Source organism: Panicum hallii, chromosome 3 (assembly GCF_002211085.1).
Source record: "Panicum hallii strain FIL2 chromosome 3, PHallii_v3.1, whole genome shotgun sequence".
NCBI classification, from domain to species: Eukaryota; Viridiplantae; Streptophyta; class Magnoliopsida; order Poales; family Poaceae; genus Panicum; species Panicum hallii.
Genome location: NC_038044.1, coordinates 15,432,051 through 15,447,388, shown reverse-complemented (window position 1 = coordinate 15,447,388; position 15,338 = coordinate 15,432,051). Strand labels below are relative to the sequence as shown.

The following is a 15,338-nucleotide window of genomic DNA, read 5'->3' as shown; positions in this document are numbered from 1 at the left end:
ATCCCGGCTGCAACCAGCGCGCGCGCTTTAATTTTGATTCGCCACCGCCGTCAACCTCCCGCATCAGGATTATTATCATTAACCCCCCACTAGTGTCAGTGTCGACATCGGTGGGGGACGGATTAGATTCACTAAGCAGCCGTATTATGGGTGCGTTCGTTTCCAGGGGTCTAAAGTTTAGAGGGGTTATATCAAAGAGAATCTTATCATTTAGAAGTATTAAATAAATTCTAATTATAAAACTAATTGCAGAACCCCAGTGCTAATTCGTGAGACGAATCTAACGAGGTATATTAGTCCATGATTAGCGGATAATTACTGTAGCATCACTGTGGCAAATTATGGATTAATTAGGCTCATTAAATTTGTCTCGCGAATTAGCACCCAGCTGTGCAAAAAGTTTTATAAACAGATTTTATTTAATATTTCTAAATAGCAAGATTCTCTTTGATGTGATGGGTGTAGAGTTTAGATGGTAGGAAACGAACGGGGCCTATATCTTGCTAAGCTAAACTAAGATCTTGTTTGGATTCTCCAGCTAGCTAAATTTATCTATTATGGATCAAACAGGTTAGTTAATGAACTAGCTAATTATATTCCAGCTAATTGAAACAGTATTATCTCATTAGCTGATTGAACTCAACTAATCCCAGCTAAAAACGCCATATTACCACCAATCATTCCGTTAAATTTCTCAACATATATTCGTATTAACAATTAGCAATTAGTTGGTGGATCCAAACGCACCTAGCTAATGAATAGTTAGTTAATCTTTACCTAGCTAAAAGTGACTATTATCAATTAGCTAGCTAATTAATTAGTTGGGAAGGTTCCAAACAGCGCCTATAGGTAGTTGCAGTTTTGCAGGCTTCTCCGCCTGCATCGACGTTCAACGGCAGCGAGATCAGCTCCTCTGTTGTCTGGATATTTAGTGCAAGATGCAGCTTTCAGGCCTCAATCGCGGGCTTAATTAATCAGCAGCGAAGGGGACAAAGGAGCAAGGAAGGAAAAGGCCGGGCAGGGTTTTCCAGCTCTCCGGTGGCGGTGCTCGCCGTCGTTCCAAGCTTAGTCACGCATGCTGCTGCCTGCTGGGTGGGGGCGGATCAGCTCGGCACTTTTGACTTCGGAGTATCCGGCCGTGAAAATTATGCTCCAGCTAATCCTACGCATGTTGCAATTTGGAACACGGTTGAAAAAGTGAGAAGCAAAAGGTGAAAAAAAAAGAGAAGCGAAGCGTCCCTTGAGAATCGCGAATCGCTTGCCTTAGTCGCTAGTACTAACTGAATTTACTAGTGATCACTGCGATCGATGTGCTCCACTAGTAGCCACCAAGTTGTGCTCGCGCTTGACTTCCGATGCCCCGATATCGACTGCCGACACGCCTGCTCAGCCCAACAGCAAAGCCAGCTCCGTCCCGGCAGGTCGCCGGCCGTCGCCGTCAGACGGCGGCCAGAAGTTCTAGGAGAGGCGCCTGAATTCCTGGCGCGCGTGCCCCTAGTGGGTGGCTACCTCTGCCTGCGCTTCCAAGGCAGACCAGCGCCGACCGCCGAGTACCCCCGGCCGCGAGAACGAAACCGAGCAGAGACCTGGGATCAATCAACTGGTAAGATTATGAACCCGAGAGCAAGCAACAGGCCGGACCCATGATTCAAACATTCGAGTTTTGTTAAAAAAGTTAGAAAAAAATTCAAAATACTCTCCTCAAGTATGATTGAAGTCTGAATGACTTTGTACACTATTTTTTATTCGAACTACTTCCACAGCTATATCAATCGGTCTAATTTATTGTCTTCTTTTCTCTCTGCACACAAGTAGAGTTTTAATTTAAAATTTTGCAAGATGATACGTATGCTGCCCAAGTGACCCATGATTCTCCATGATCGTGTTTGTCGGTACATACGGACAGGAGTACCTCCTGCTAAAGTGTTCAGTCCCTTAGCGTCTTATCATCCGTGATCTCCCTCTCGCCCTCTGGGTGGCGTGGCATACGGTCCGGGTCTGACAGCTGGGACCGCGGTCTCCGGACCCTCCCCATGCTCTCTGAGGTCCGGGGTCTCCGCATGCCACGAAAGGGAAGGGAGCACCCAGGTAGCCTTCACGGATCCGGACTCCCCAGGGAGGTCCGGGACCGCCGCGTGTGATGGCCGGACCATCATGGGCCTGACCGCTCCAACCGGCCTGGGGGCCCGGACCCCCCTCCCTCTGGGGAGGGGTCCGGTGCCGCCACGTGCCGCCCCTGGGAGCGGGACTGGTCCTGCCACGTGCGTGTGGCAGGAGGCCCTACGTGGGTCTCCAGCCCACCTTCCAGCATTTAATGCGGTAATTGGGCCGGGTGCCCCCAAGTCAAAAGGCGTAGCCTGCTACTGACACACGGGGCAGGTTGGCTGACACCATGGTAAGCCCGCCTGTTACCAAGGCGGCGCGTCGTATCACCATCACTGTGCGCAAGCGGCGTGCAGTCCCGTCACGGTACGGCGCGCAGCGTGATGATGGCCTGTAACAGGTGAGCTGAGGCGTGCGCTGCTACAGTGCGCGCGGAGGCGACAGCGCGGCGGGTCAGCACTGCCCTCACGCCTGTCAGAGTCGCACCCAACAGTGGCAGCATAGCACCACTGTTGGGTAACACTGACAGCGGTCACTGTACCTGCAGGACAGCACACGACCATATCGAGGTTGTGGATACGTACACTATCTTCCCAACCGTGAAGGCTACAACGGGAGGCTGGAGATGAAGATCTCCATATCACTTAGAATAGGTTCCTATTGGCCGGGCCCGCCTGTCGGGATCCCGCACAGTGTAAGCATCTTCCTTGAACTAGGGAGAGTGCACTCGTTAGAAGACAAGTTTCAGACAGACACACACGAACACAAACTAAGGTGCATCCGAGCTCACACAATAAATACAACACCAAAGTGGACGTAGAGTGTTACGCTCCAGCGGCTCGAACCACTCTAAATCCTTGCATCCTTCCTGCATTCATCCACGCATCGATCGAGCGCTCCTAAGTCTCCTCCAAACCCATTCTTAGTTAGGATTAGGCGGGTGCATTCCGCCGCCCGACCCGACTGAAGATTTCTTTCTACAGTGTTCCATACGGAAAAAAAATCACGTAAATATTTCAGCTTTTTACCCCACCGAGGAAAACCCCAGTCCCGAGTCCCCACCACTTCCCCGCAATCTACCACCCTATATAAAACGCGCGTCGCGAAGGCAGGGGCCGCCGCCTCCACACTCCACGGCCATCAGACATCAGCAGACTCGAGCAGTAGCAGCGCCGGCGCAGGTCACCCCCAACCCCCGCGAGAACCGCGGAGCGGCGGGACTCGCTCTGCTCGCGTGGGCGCGCGCTGAAGTAAGCACACGGATAGGATCGGGAGGGAGGCCGGAAGAGCAACGCCGCGTTCTCACTTCTCCCTCGCTCGCGCCCCAACGGCTCTTCCTCCGCTTCGCCGTGAAGCTCAACCGTCTTCCCCGCCGCCGGCCGTCATTTCCTTCTTGGCTTCCTGGAAAGAATCAGAGAAGAGCCTCTTTGGCTTAACTTCAAGGTGAGTTCCTGCTAAAATCTGTTCGTTTGGTTACCGTCTACTGGTGTCGTTTACGGATGTTTTGCGAATCGTTTTCTTCTTCTTCTCCTGATCAATTGTATTCTGGGAATCTTGTTGTTGGCTCAGTGCCTATTCCTTCAAAATATGAACCTAAAAATGATTCTTTTCTCCCAAATTCTCTTTTTTCCCGGAAAATTTTGTCTTCGTCAGAACTTAACTACTTATACATCAATCGCAAGTATCTGTTGCATCTGCCAGTTTTGTTGGCATGTCGTGATCGCAAAAGTAGGAAGGTGTTGTCTTCAGTGTAGTTGAATTAATTGTCAGTGAAGCTGAGCAAAATATGCTCGAAAAAGGGTATGCTTTGATCGATCTGAGCAATACTTGCTCCCCATTTATTTATTTTGGGCAGAGGACAGCTGGGCCTGGCAGGTTGTTAGAACTTGGTAGGTGCACTACTGCATGTGACTAGTATCATATTTGCCCGTTTGATCTTTATTTCCCCTTCCATTAAAAATTCAAGCAATGATACAATAATATTTTCCCCTGATCGTACAAGTCCACTTCACGAAGAATGATGGTAGTGCTAATCATAGATTACCCTCACAATGGATTTAATTAAGCATTGGTCTTTTTCTTGGATAGGAATTGAAATATTGGAAATTGCGATGTTGGGGATATGACAAGTTGTTGCTGATTTTCTCTGAGGGATGGCAAAGTTTGGAGGTGCCCTCTGTGCAGTTATCCTCGTTGTGCTGCTCCCCTGCTTGGATGTTGCATTGGGACAGAGTACTGACCCTTCGGAGGGTAATTTCTGGCTGCCGCATGTTAATTTGTGCGAGTTTAGAACTTGCTGCAAAACAATGATTTCTTCCCATATTGCAGTCAATGCGCTCAGGGCTATCAAGGGAAGGTTAGTTGATCCAATGAATAACCTTAAGAATTGGAATAGGGGAGATCCGTGCAGATCAAATTGGACAGGGGTCTTCTGCCACAAAGTGAATGATGATGCATTTCTTCATGTAACAGAATTGTATGATCAGTACCTCTGTCTTATTTATTCATTGTATTTGAACTTTCATTTTTTCTTTGTGTTAGACTTGCTTACAGTATTCTGTAATGAGCTCTCCATCGAAGAAAAATCAGCTTACACTCTTGTTCTCCAAAAGTACACTTTTACAGTTAAATGCTGAGTTCATGTGTCTTCTTGATGAAAACAATAATTTATGCACGTATGTACAAGTCCAACTGAAACATGAACTGCCCTTGGTGTTGATAATTTGTCCAATCATCTAACTGTGTTGAAATTAATACGGTTGACAAACTAACATGAAACCTCAGTCTAGTTACTCCTGTCGGCCTAAGTTTACAACTCCTAGCCATTGCTCAGGTTTGTTTTCAAAGTTTTTTCGTTTGAATTTTCATGATTTTTTAATTTTTTTTACATTTTATATCATCACAATATGGGATATAGTTAATCTAGTAGCTCAGTTAAGTGATTACTGGAATGTTCAAGCTATTCCTAAAGCATTGTTTTTTCTCCATGCAGACAGTTGTTCAAGAGGAATCTCTCAGGTACTTTGGCACCAGAGGTCAGTCTTTTATCTCAGCTGAAAACACTGTAAGTATTACTCTTGAGTCCAAACTTGCTCATTTTCTTAATTCCTGCTTTATGTAAATTTTAAGCTGTACTAGTTTCACTTCACTGTCTTTTCAATGTTCATGGTGCTTTGCTAGCGAATTTTCTGTCACAATTTTGATTGTTTATTCTTGATTCCCTTTTTAGGGAACATTTATTATTGATTCTCATGCTATTTAACTAACTGCTATTTTCCTAAAGGGATTTTATGTGGAACAACTTAACTGGTAGCATCCCAAAGGAGATAGGGAATATTACTACACTTAAACTTATGTAAGTTTTCTTTTTACTCTTTTTTTTCTTGACTCATGCATTGAATCATTCAGCATGTCTTAAAAACTCGTGCACATAAAATAACATTGATTCGACAGTACAAATTTCTTTTCTATGAACATTTACAGCAATATCTAAATGTACATGTATTAAACAAAGTTAATTTGGTTATTTTCAATACCTTTTGCAGACTTTTGAATGGCAATCAGCTCTCCGGTATTTTGCCAGATGAGATCGGCAACCTTCAAAACTTAAACAGATTACAGGTTGACCAAAACCAATTATTCGGCCCCATACCTAAATCATTTGCCAATTTAAGAAGTGTGAAACATATGTAAGAATTGTTATTTCCATTGTGTCTCTGCTTTTCTGTTCCATTTGAACTTATTTCTAACATTAATCATCCTGTGCATTTTAGTCATATGAACAATAATTCATTAAGTGGGAGCATCCCATCCGAACTGTCCAGATTGCCTCTACTTCTTCACCTGTATGTGGAACTCTACTTCTTTCCCATTTTTTCTTCTTATGCACAGAAAGAAATTAATCTTCATTCTCATACTGCAACAAAAACATTGCAGGCTTGTTGACAATAACAATCTATCTGGACCTCTTCCTCCAGAATTTGCAGAAGCACCTGCTTTGAAAATATTGTATGTACCTCAATTTTCTTATTATGGATCTTATTTACCTTATTTTAATAGCTTACTGCCCATGACATGTATATGTTTCTGACATTCATATATTTCGGTTTCTAGTCAGGCTGATAACAATAACTTCAGTGGAAGTTCCATCCCTACTACATATAGCAACATATCCACACTACTAAAGCTGTAAGAATGAACTTTTCTTTTTTTGTGTTTTTTTCTGCCTTTCTCGCTTATTATATTAAGATAAACACTGTAAATACCTTTCATACATCTACATCATATGGTAAATTTAGTTTTAGCCTTTTCTCAGAAGGTAATTACAAGCACCCGTTGTGCCAACATCTAGCTTGTATAATGTCTACTTATACAAAATTAAGGAATAAAAGCTGAGGGGATAATATTTCTTGTTTTACCAGGAGTCTTAGGAACTGCAGCTTGCAAGGAGCTATTCCTGATCTGAGTAGCATACCTCAACTTGGTTATCTGTGAGTACACTGGACTTGCTGAAGTACATCTCTTCTCCAATTAATGTATTTTGGTATTATGACTATCGATTGTTACTATGAACGTGGCTCTTGGGACAGTTTAAGTTAGAAATGTAAGATTAGAGCATATGCACCCCAACTTTTCAGTTCATGCAGTTCAGGATAACTGCATACATGTCTTAACAGCTTTCACGTCCATTTTTCAGGGATATTAGCTGGAACCAGCTGACAGGACCTATACCAACCAATAAGCTTGCTTCAAACATCACTACAATGTATTTAGTTACGATAATACTTCTCTATTTCCGTTAATCATCAATCTAATTTCTAGTTATATGACAGTGATTTGTCTCACAACATGCTCAATGGAACTATCCAGCAGAACTTCTCAGGGCTTCCCAATCTTCAGATATTGTACGTATAGCTTGCTAAATAGTGCCCAAAACAGCTTTGACCTCATATGGGATTTGATTTTTGTTGTATATGGTTCAGATTATTTTAAATTCAAATTTGTGAATTTGATGTGTCTTATTTAGTGATGTGCTTAGAATTACTTCTGCTTGTAATCTACTCATAATTGGATTCAGATTTGTACTGATTTTATCGAGATCAATACCATTGCAATTTGTATTAGTTACTTTCTAAAAAAGATGCCTTTGGAAATAAAAGTAAATATGTAGAAGGTCTGTGGGCTATTATGTAATTTCTTATGTTTTATTCTTCTCATCACTTGAGATGTTTATTCTGCAGATCACTCGAAGATAATAATCTAGATGGTTCTGTTCCCTCAACAATCTGGAATGGCGTCACTCTTACTGGAAATAGAAGCCTTGTTCTGTATGAACCTTTGTTTTATTTTGTTTTTTGCAGAAGTAACTTTTCAGATCTAACTGTATATATGTACTAAACAATATTTTTTTAATAATGCAGGGATTTTCAAAACAATTCCCTCAAGAAAATTCCAGCTACATTTGATCCTCCCCCAAATGTCACTGTCATGTATGTTCTCATACATATATGCTATGCATTCAAATTTCATTCCTTCATAATCACATCCATAGTCCGAGTAATACTTAACTGCGATTTTACAAATTTGGTGGCCTCCTTTTGAGAATGTATGAAATATTAGTTGCTAAGCTTTGCATTTTGTGGTAACGCGTATCATCTATCAAAAGATGTACAATCCAGCTTTTTTTTTTCCTACGATACCCATTGTTTATATCTGTGCAACAGTTTTAAGACTATGTTGTTAGTATTTGAGAGCAGTTTCCTTCACATCCTATACCTTAATCATTATGCATGTGTGAAAATCAGAACTAGAACTGAAGATTGCATTATGCCAATTCCTTCTTTTGACTAACTTCTCATGCAATGAGTTGTGATGACCACTGTTATTTTCGGCAGGCTATATGGAAACCCTGTATGTGGGAACACTAATGGAGCTCTTATAACCAACCTGTGCCAACCCATGTCAGTATACCAGCACACATTGAAAAAAGAACAAGGCTCTACCTTTAGTTGTCAACCTTGTCCAGCAGATAAAAATTACGAGTACAATCCGTCATCGCCTATACCTTGCTTTTGTGCGGTGCCACTTGGGGTTGGACTTCGGCTGAAGAGTCCAGGAATCACAGACTTTCGTCCCTATGAAGATGCCTTTGATATCAACTTAACCTCTTTGCTGCAACTGTTTCTCTATCAGATAAATATCGAACACTACATATGGGAAGTTGGTCCAAGGCTAAATATGCATATGAAGTTATTTCCAAGTAATTCAAGTTTATTCAATACATCTGAGATTGTGCGACTCAGACACATACTTGCTGGCTGGGAAATTACTCTTTCTGATGTGTTTGGTCCATATGAGCTTCTCAACTTCACACTAGGTTCCTATGCAGATGGTACGTGTTCACTTTGAAGATATTAGTTCTATTGTCGAAAACTATGTGCTACTATTAGCTTATTTTTACTTTTCCTGCTAGAAAATAATATAAAATAGCAGGACTTCAGTGGAGTTCCTGTATTTAATTTTGTGAACTTCTTGGCTTATTATGACAACTTTTTATAGCATTTCTGTTAGCTTGGTTAGCAGCATATAGTGTAACGATTACATGCAAAAGATGGTGTATATTACTTCCTCAAAATAAAGTTTGTCCACTTGCTATTTGTAAGTTTTTCTTGATGTTATATCCCTGATGCTAATTGTAGAAAATTGAAACAATAAGTTATGGTGTCCTATTTTTAGAGACATAGGTTGACTAGCAATTAATTTCTCCCTTGACTTGTGATTCATTGAATTTATGTCCGTTCGCTGATCCCAATTAACCATATATTAGTTATTAGAATCTTTCATTTATCGCATTTTTGCAGAATTTCCAAATGCAGCTTCAACAGGTTTAAGCAAGGCAGCACTGGGCATTATCTTGGCAGGCTCAATAGCTGGTGCTATTGCACTGTCCGTGGTAGCCACCACCCTCATAGCGAGAAGGCGTTCAAGACATAGAACAGTCTCGAAGCGTTCATGTAAGTAATTTATATTTGCTTTTATGAGTGACTTTAGGGAGCACCTTTTATTCTCGAACACTTTAGGGAGCACCTGAAGATATATGCATCATGCTGTTTGCAGTGTCAAGGTTTTCTGTCAAAATTGATGGTGTCAGATGCTTCACATTTGATGAAATGGCTATAGCCACAAATAATTTTGATCTATCAGCCCAAGTTGGCCAAGGAGGTTATGGAAAAGTCTACAAAGGTATTCTAGCTGATGGAGCAATTGTAGCAATCAAACGAGCACACGAGGATTCTCTTCAAGGTTCAAAGGAGTTCTGCACAGAAATAGAGTTATTATCAAGATTGCATCATCGCAATTTGGTTTCATTGGTTGGCTATTGTGATGAAGAAGATGAGCAGGTGAAACCTTTTGACTTTAATTATATGCGTAGAAAAATATATTTCTCAACATTGCCAAACTGTTCATTCAAATCATGTTTTGCAGATGCTTGTTTATGAATTCATGTCAAATGGTACTTTACGTGATCATCTTTCTGGTAAGCAACTGGCGAGATTCATTGTCAAATCTTTGAACTTTCTCTCTTTCCTATGCTAATCAATATTCTTAATCTGCATTAACCACCTCTTGTCGTCAACCACAGCCAAGTCCAAAAGACCTCTTAGTTTTGGTTTGAGGATGAAAATCGCATTGGGTGCCGCAAAAGGAATTTTGTATCTACATACTGAAGCAAATCCACCTATATTCCACCGTGATGTGAAGGCCAGTAACATTCTGTTGGACTCTAAATTCGTTGCAAAGGTAGCCGATTTTGGTCTGTCAAGGCTTGCTCCAGTGCCGGATGTCGAAGGGACATTGCCAGCTCACGTCTCCACTGTTGTTAAGGGCACCCCGGTAAGTGTCAGATTGCCAGTCACATCAACAATGTCAAAATTGCCATCCATTCTTTTGCGGCAATTCAATATCATTATCATTTTGGCAGGGCTACCTTGATCCGGAGTATTTCTTAACTCACAAATTGACAGACAAGAGCGATGTCTACAGCCTTGGCGTTGTTTTTCTTGAGATGTTGACCGGGTTGAAGCCAATTGAGCATGGTAAAAACATAGTGAGAGAGGTACACAATCTTCAACTCTGGATTCACACCACCTTTAAATGACAGTCCAATTCTTGCAACAAAAAAATGACTGCCCTTGGTTTGAAAATCCATAACCTAGACTGCATTGTATTATCAGGAAACTTGTCTTGTGCCTGCTTTCAGTAAAAAACCAAGCACATATGTAATTAAGAACCGCATTTTCCTATTGCTGTAGGTAAACTCTGCTTGCCAATCAGGCAGAATTTCAGAAATAATCGACAGCCGGATGGGCTTGTACCCTCCAGAATGCGTGAGGAGGTTCCTGTCTCTAGCAACCAAGTGCTGCCAGGATGAAACTGATGACAGGCCTTCCATGTGGGAGATTGTGAGAGAACTTGAGATCATCTTGAGAATGATGCCTGAAGAGGACCTGGTTCTGCTGGAAACCTCCGAGACAGACTCGACCGGCGTGAGTAAATCCTTGTCGGCTTCAGCGAGCGGGACCCTCTTCATCTCGTCGCAGGTCTCTGGGAGTCTTGATGCGAGTAGCGGCATGATTTCTGGAAGGGTGACTCCTCGATAATCATAGTGTTCTATGGTGTAATTCTTGTGAATACCTGACAGGTTTGTTTTGTACTCCGATACGGAGGTTCTAACGTTACGGGTCTAAATTATTCAGCCGAATGTATAGTAGAGACTGGTGTATGATACACAGGATGTCAAGAACGTTATTGACATAGCCTTCTTAGCTTTCAGACATGGCTTTATGTAAATGAATAGAGCTGAGAATGTTGACATTTTCGGGTCTCTTGGGTGTTCAGAAGTAACAAGGTTTGATGCACATACGATGTCATTAGCAATTATTCTCTTTGCTAATGGTTCTCACTTCATATGCACAGAAGCCTGGTTTAAACCAACATCACAGTACTTGACACACTAGATTAGTGGCACATAGGGGATTCTGAGAATATAAGTGCTGAGTGTCAAACTACTTATTTACAGCGAATCAAGGGCTGCCTACGTTGATAGATGTACTTGTTGCAGCTACATATGGGTTGTGACTGGACACCCATAATTTCCAAAAGAACAGGTCAACAAAAACGAGCAAAATAGATGACCTGACAGGAGCTGCATTGCTAGCATGGCGATATTTCAAATTTGCTGAAAACTACCGCCGTCCACGTAGTTTTCTTCTTTTGGCACCTTTTGGAGGCTCAGCGGCAGGTGAATCTTCCTGGGCAGACTCTTCCTTGGTACCCCCACTGGCATTCTTGTCATCAGACTCAGCCTCTTCTACATCATCCTCATCCATGGCTTTTATTATATATATCTGCAATAGATAAAGAAATACATGTGAAGTTCATTCAAGTAGACCCAACATAATGCAACCAAATATACAATAGAATAAATGGTTAGCCCTGAAAAAGAAGAAGAAACTACGGATGGGTTGCTGACAGGATTACTCATAGTGCGTGTTTGGTTCCGATTAAAATCGGATTCTCGATGCAGAAACGCGAGAATCCCGCCAAACGCTTTCAACAAAAGCTTGATTTTTTCCACCGTTGCTTCTCCGGCAATCCAAAATACAACGAGCGCCCGATTTTTCTCATCCGCGTCCTTCCCCTCGCTTCGCAGGAAAGCGACTGCATTTTCTTCACGGTCCTTCCGCCGCCGCCGCCCCCGCTCCCCGCTGCCGTCCCCGCGCGTCGCTGCGGCCCCGCCCCCGCTCGCTGCCGCCGGCCCCGCGCCCCCACGCGCCGCCGCCGGCTCCGCGCCCCGGGCCCCCGCGCCCCGCTGCCGCCCCGCGCGTCGCTGCGGCCCCGCACCCGCTCGCTGCCGCCGGCCCCGCGCCCCCACGCGCCCCCACGTCCGCGTTCTTCTCGTAGGCGTGCGCGATTTCGACCTGCCAAGAGTTTGCAGAACTGGTCAGATGGCAGTCCATCTTCAGAGGTAGTAGATGTGCCAAGAATCTCTACAAGAAAAAAAATCAGAAAGGTCTTCGATACTGACCGGATTGAAGTGCTCCCTGAGCAGGCGAGCAGAGGCTGCAGAGCACTCCATCCGAGACAACAGGAGAAAGGAGAAAGAGGCAAGCAGGACACCTCGGCGGCGCGGCAGCGTACGGCGCGCGCTGCGGGGCTTGGCCCGGCGACGTCGGTGCGGAGGACGACGGGCCTAGAGGACGGAAAGAGCGGCGATAAGACAGTTATAGGAACAGAGGCCCTGGCGACCGAGGCGGCGGCGAGGATGGAGGACTCCATCGGCGACGTGAAGAGGACGGGGCAGTCGGTGGTGAGAAGAGGCGAGTCGGTGGTGGAGAGGCAACAAGAGTGCCGCGGTGATCCATTGGGCTATAATCATCATGACTATTATTTATTATTTTATTTTATTATTATTGTGTGTTTTATGACTATAATTATACTATAACAAAGTTCTGGTAGTAATAATATACTTAGATTTGAAAATGGTAGAGAAATCCGATCAAAATGAGCTATTACAGGACTCAGGGGCAAAATGGTCATTTTACAGTCATAACAGACAATCCAGTACAAATAATCAGGATTGCCAAACACCCCAGATTCTTCAGACAGCGGATTCTTCAGACAGCGGATTATCAGAAAATCTTGATTCTCAGATAAGCGATTCTCAGGTAAGCGAAACCAAACAGGGCCATAGTGCCTCAGATTTATTCATAAAAATTGATGCAATGCGGGACACAGGAGAGAGGTAAGCATCAAGGCCTGAGTTTAGTACTACGAATCTAACAGGCCCAACAGCATAGGAACATGGCTAAGCTAATTCCTTACTTGCCATGCTTGCTTGATTCATTAGGGGGTGCCTCTGCAAACATGCTCTCTTCGCGACTATTCATGTCAGGAACTTTGGATTTGGCTTTGTTCTTATGGCAAATGTGAGAGTTAGGAGAAGGTTAAAAACGTTTGCAAGTATAAACAGCAATGATAAGACAATCTATCTGGTCCAGATTAGTATAAAATGCTGAACTTTAAATCTGTACCTTAAATCTGTCGTGCTCAGTCAATTCGAATACCAAGGAATCCCCATCCTCCAAGTTGTGGTGCATCGCAAAGCCCCTCCATCCACCACTTAGACCTGTTCGCTTTCCAATATAGACAGCATCAAATTCGACACCATCTTCATCCTCCAACACCATCCTAAACTCACTGGGAGGCAGATTCTTTTTGCAGAAGCTTGTAGGAAGACCCTAAGATGCAAACAATACATTCTTGATTAGTAGTTGATCCTATGCTTTGTGCCAAACTTAATCAAGGAATTCTGTTGCACATCTTAGAGCTTACAAGCCAAAAGCAGCTGGACACATGTGATCGAACCATGGTCTTAACAAATGATGGGTTATTAGGGTCTAGACCATCTTGAAGTTTCTCAGCTCTTCTGAATGCACGCTGTTGCTGTTCATAAGAAGAAACTCTTCCAGTATATTCTCTTCCTGGGTCTGCATTCTTACCACCACTGCGCCTGTTCAGCGCAAGAAAGTAGCAGTTTATTTCAATCCAGGAACAACACCGTCTGATTTATATGGACAAGGTAAACAAAGCCATTACCTTTTGTGACGTAGAAAAGTATCCAGTTCACCAAACTGGCAGGGAAAAAAATGTCAGTACCAACATTACAATTGCAAACCCCCAAAGCATTTCATCACTTAAAGAAAAAAATAAAGCAAAACCTCCTCACACTACAAATTTCAGCTAATTTCGTACATTACAACCTTATGGCATCGTAACGATAGGTGCATTACCAACAAGAACATGAGATTATAATGTCATCCCACCAAAATATAGAATAATCCATTGTGGACTAACTCCGTTCATGGATAAATTATTTCCTGAAACCGAATGCCCCATAAATCATGTGTATTCATGGCCCTAGGGGCTTCTCTGGGATGCCCGCACGAACGGTCGCATTCAGGACATGAGACGTCTGACCCCGCAATCAAAATCCAAAATTCGCCATATTACAAGAATGTCAGATGAAATTCGACAGGGATCTTCAAACAGGGAACATCGACAGTTACCAATTTCACTGAAACTGCGTGCTTTGATCAGTACGGCCTACAACAGACCAACGAAGAACTCACATCATCCTTGTAGGAAACCGTGGCCTTGGCCCTCGAGGAACGCCGCACCTCGGTGGCGTCGAACTTCTTCCTCGGCTTGGGGCTCGCGCGCACTTCGCCCTGCGAAAAGAAATCACGACAGCTCAACTAAGCGTCTCCACACTAGCCCGTAACACGCGCGCGCGAGCGGCAATCGGTGTACGTGCGGCCAGCACCTTGTTCTGTTTCTGCAGCCTCGCAGCCTGGAGCAAGCTCTTCGACATCTCCGATATGCCCAAATCCTGCGCGGAGGAACCAGGCGCGACGGTTAGAGACGAAAACAGATCGATCAAGGAACCCGCAGAAATCGGCGGGGAAGAAGAGAAGACGGTCGAGGGGGAGAAAGCAGAAAAAGGGGGATCCATGATTGATCCGCCACCCGTTTAGAGGGAGCGGGAAGGGAGACGAGCGTGCTCACCTCGAGGTGCTTGAGGTTCTCGAGGACCCGCTTCCTGCGCTGCTCCTCGTAGGCCGCGCCGGAGGCGGCGCTGCTCGCCTTCGTCGCCATGCCGCCGCCGGGCGCCGCCCTCCTCTCCTCCCACTCTCTCTCTCTCGGCGAGGCGGGGGAGCGAGAAAGCGAATGGGGACGGGGCTTTTCGAGTTCTTTTCTAGAGAGAGAAATCCAGGGTGAGTGAGATGGCTTGAGGCCACCACTTGCCTTGTGGGCATTGAAATTTCGAATTCGAACGAGCTGAGAGAGAGAGAGAGAGAGAGAGAGATTCCTCGTGGGATGGGAAGAGAATCCTACGAGTCGCAGGCGGCGACGCCACCGACGGACACGTGGCGATCCAACGGGCCTGGTTCACGGTGGACCAGTGCCAGCTAGGCGTTGACTCGTGGCTACAGGTAAGTTTTTCCCTTCTGTTCTACGACGAGTACGTGGTCAGTAATAAAGACCAGACATGCGTAAAGAATGTTCTTAGTAAGAAGAGATTAGCAGGTTAAAAGCTTGTAAAAATCAGCTACCATCAATTACATGCCTTCTCCGTAGTAAAAGATGGAGTTTATTCCATTCTTTGTTGCGCA

General features: G+C 44.2%; 2 protein-coding genes across 5 annotated transcripts; one reads left to right on the top strand and one right to left on the bottom strand.

The window, feature by feature from the left end:
• The first annotated feature begins 3,231 nt into the window (after positions 1-3,231).
• Positions 3,232-10,987, top strand: LOC112887365 (probable LRR receptor-like serine/threonine-protein kinase At1g06840). The gene is made up of 21 exons (XM_025953510.1): positions 3,232-3,546; positions 4,192-4,353; positions 4,432-4,579; positions 5,096-5,167; positions 5,387-5,458; positions 5,649-5,792; positions 5,877-5,948; positions 6,040-6,111; positions 6,217-6,291; positions 6,525-6,593; positions 6,800-6,868; positions 6,936-7,007; positions 7,344-7,430; positions 7,524-7,592; positions 7,998-8,494; positions 8,964-9,116; positions 9,220-9,503; positions 9,589-9,640; positions 9,746-9,996; positions 10,085-10,219; positions 10,416-10,987. Exons 2-21 carry the CDS (start codon positions 4,257-4,259, stop codon positions 10,761-10,763), a joined length of 2,838 nt encoding a protein of 945 aa, XP_025809295.1. The 5' UTR covers positions 3,232-3,546; positions 4,192-4,256; the 3' UTR covers positions 10,764-10,987.
• Positions 10,988-11,090: 103 nt separating this feature from the next.
• Positions 11,091-14,938, bottom strand: LOC112887366 (B3 domain-containing protein Os05g0481400-like). 4 transcript variants are annotated; one of them, XR_003227554.1, is made up of 9 exons: positions 14,731-14,938; positions 14,489-14,554; positions 14,295-14,393; positions 13,762-13,796; positions 13,498-13,675; positions 13,197-13,403; positions 12,191-13,079; positions 11,644-12,083; positions 11,122-11,510 (listed from the first exon to the last, which is right to left on the bottom strand). XR_003227554.1 is itself a non-coding variant. In XM_025953512.1 (7 exons), the coding sequence occupies exons 1-7, from the start codon at positions 14,818-14,820 to the stop codon at positions 11,349-11,351; spliced, it is 837 nt and encodes a 278-aa protein (XP_025809297.1). In that variant the 5' UTR covers positions 14,821-14,918; the 3' UTR covers positions 11,122-11,348. The 4 variants fall into 4 exon arrangements, 3 of the variants coding, with proteins under 3 accessions (XP_025809296.1, XP_025809298.1, XP_025809297.1); XM_025953512.1 differs by lacking the exons at positions 11,644-12,083; positions 12,191-13,079 and having other exon boundaries at positions 14,731-14,918; XM_025953511.1 differs by lacking the exons at positions 13,197-13,403; positions 13,498-13,675; positions 13,762-13,796; ... (1 more) ...; positions 14,489-14,554; positions 14,731-14,938 and having other exon boundaries at positions 11,091-11,510; positions 11,636-12,083; positions 12,191-12,616.
• Positions 14,939-15,338: the final 400 nt, after the last annotated feature.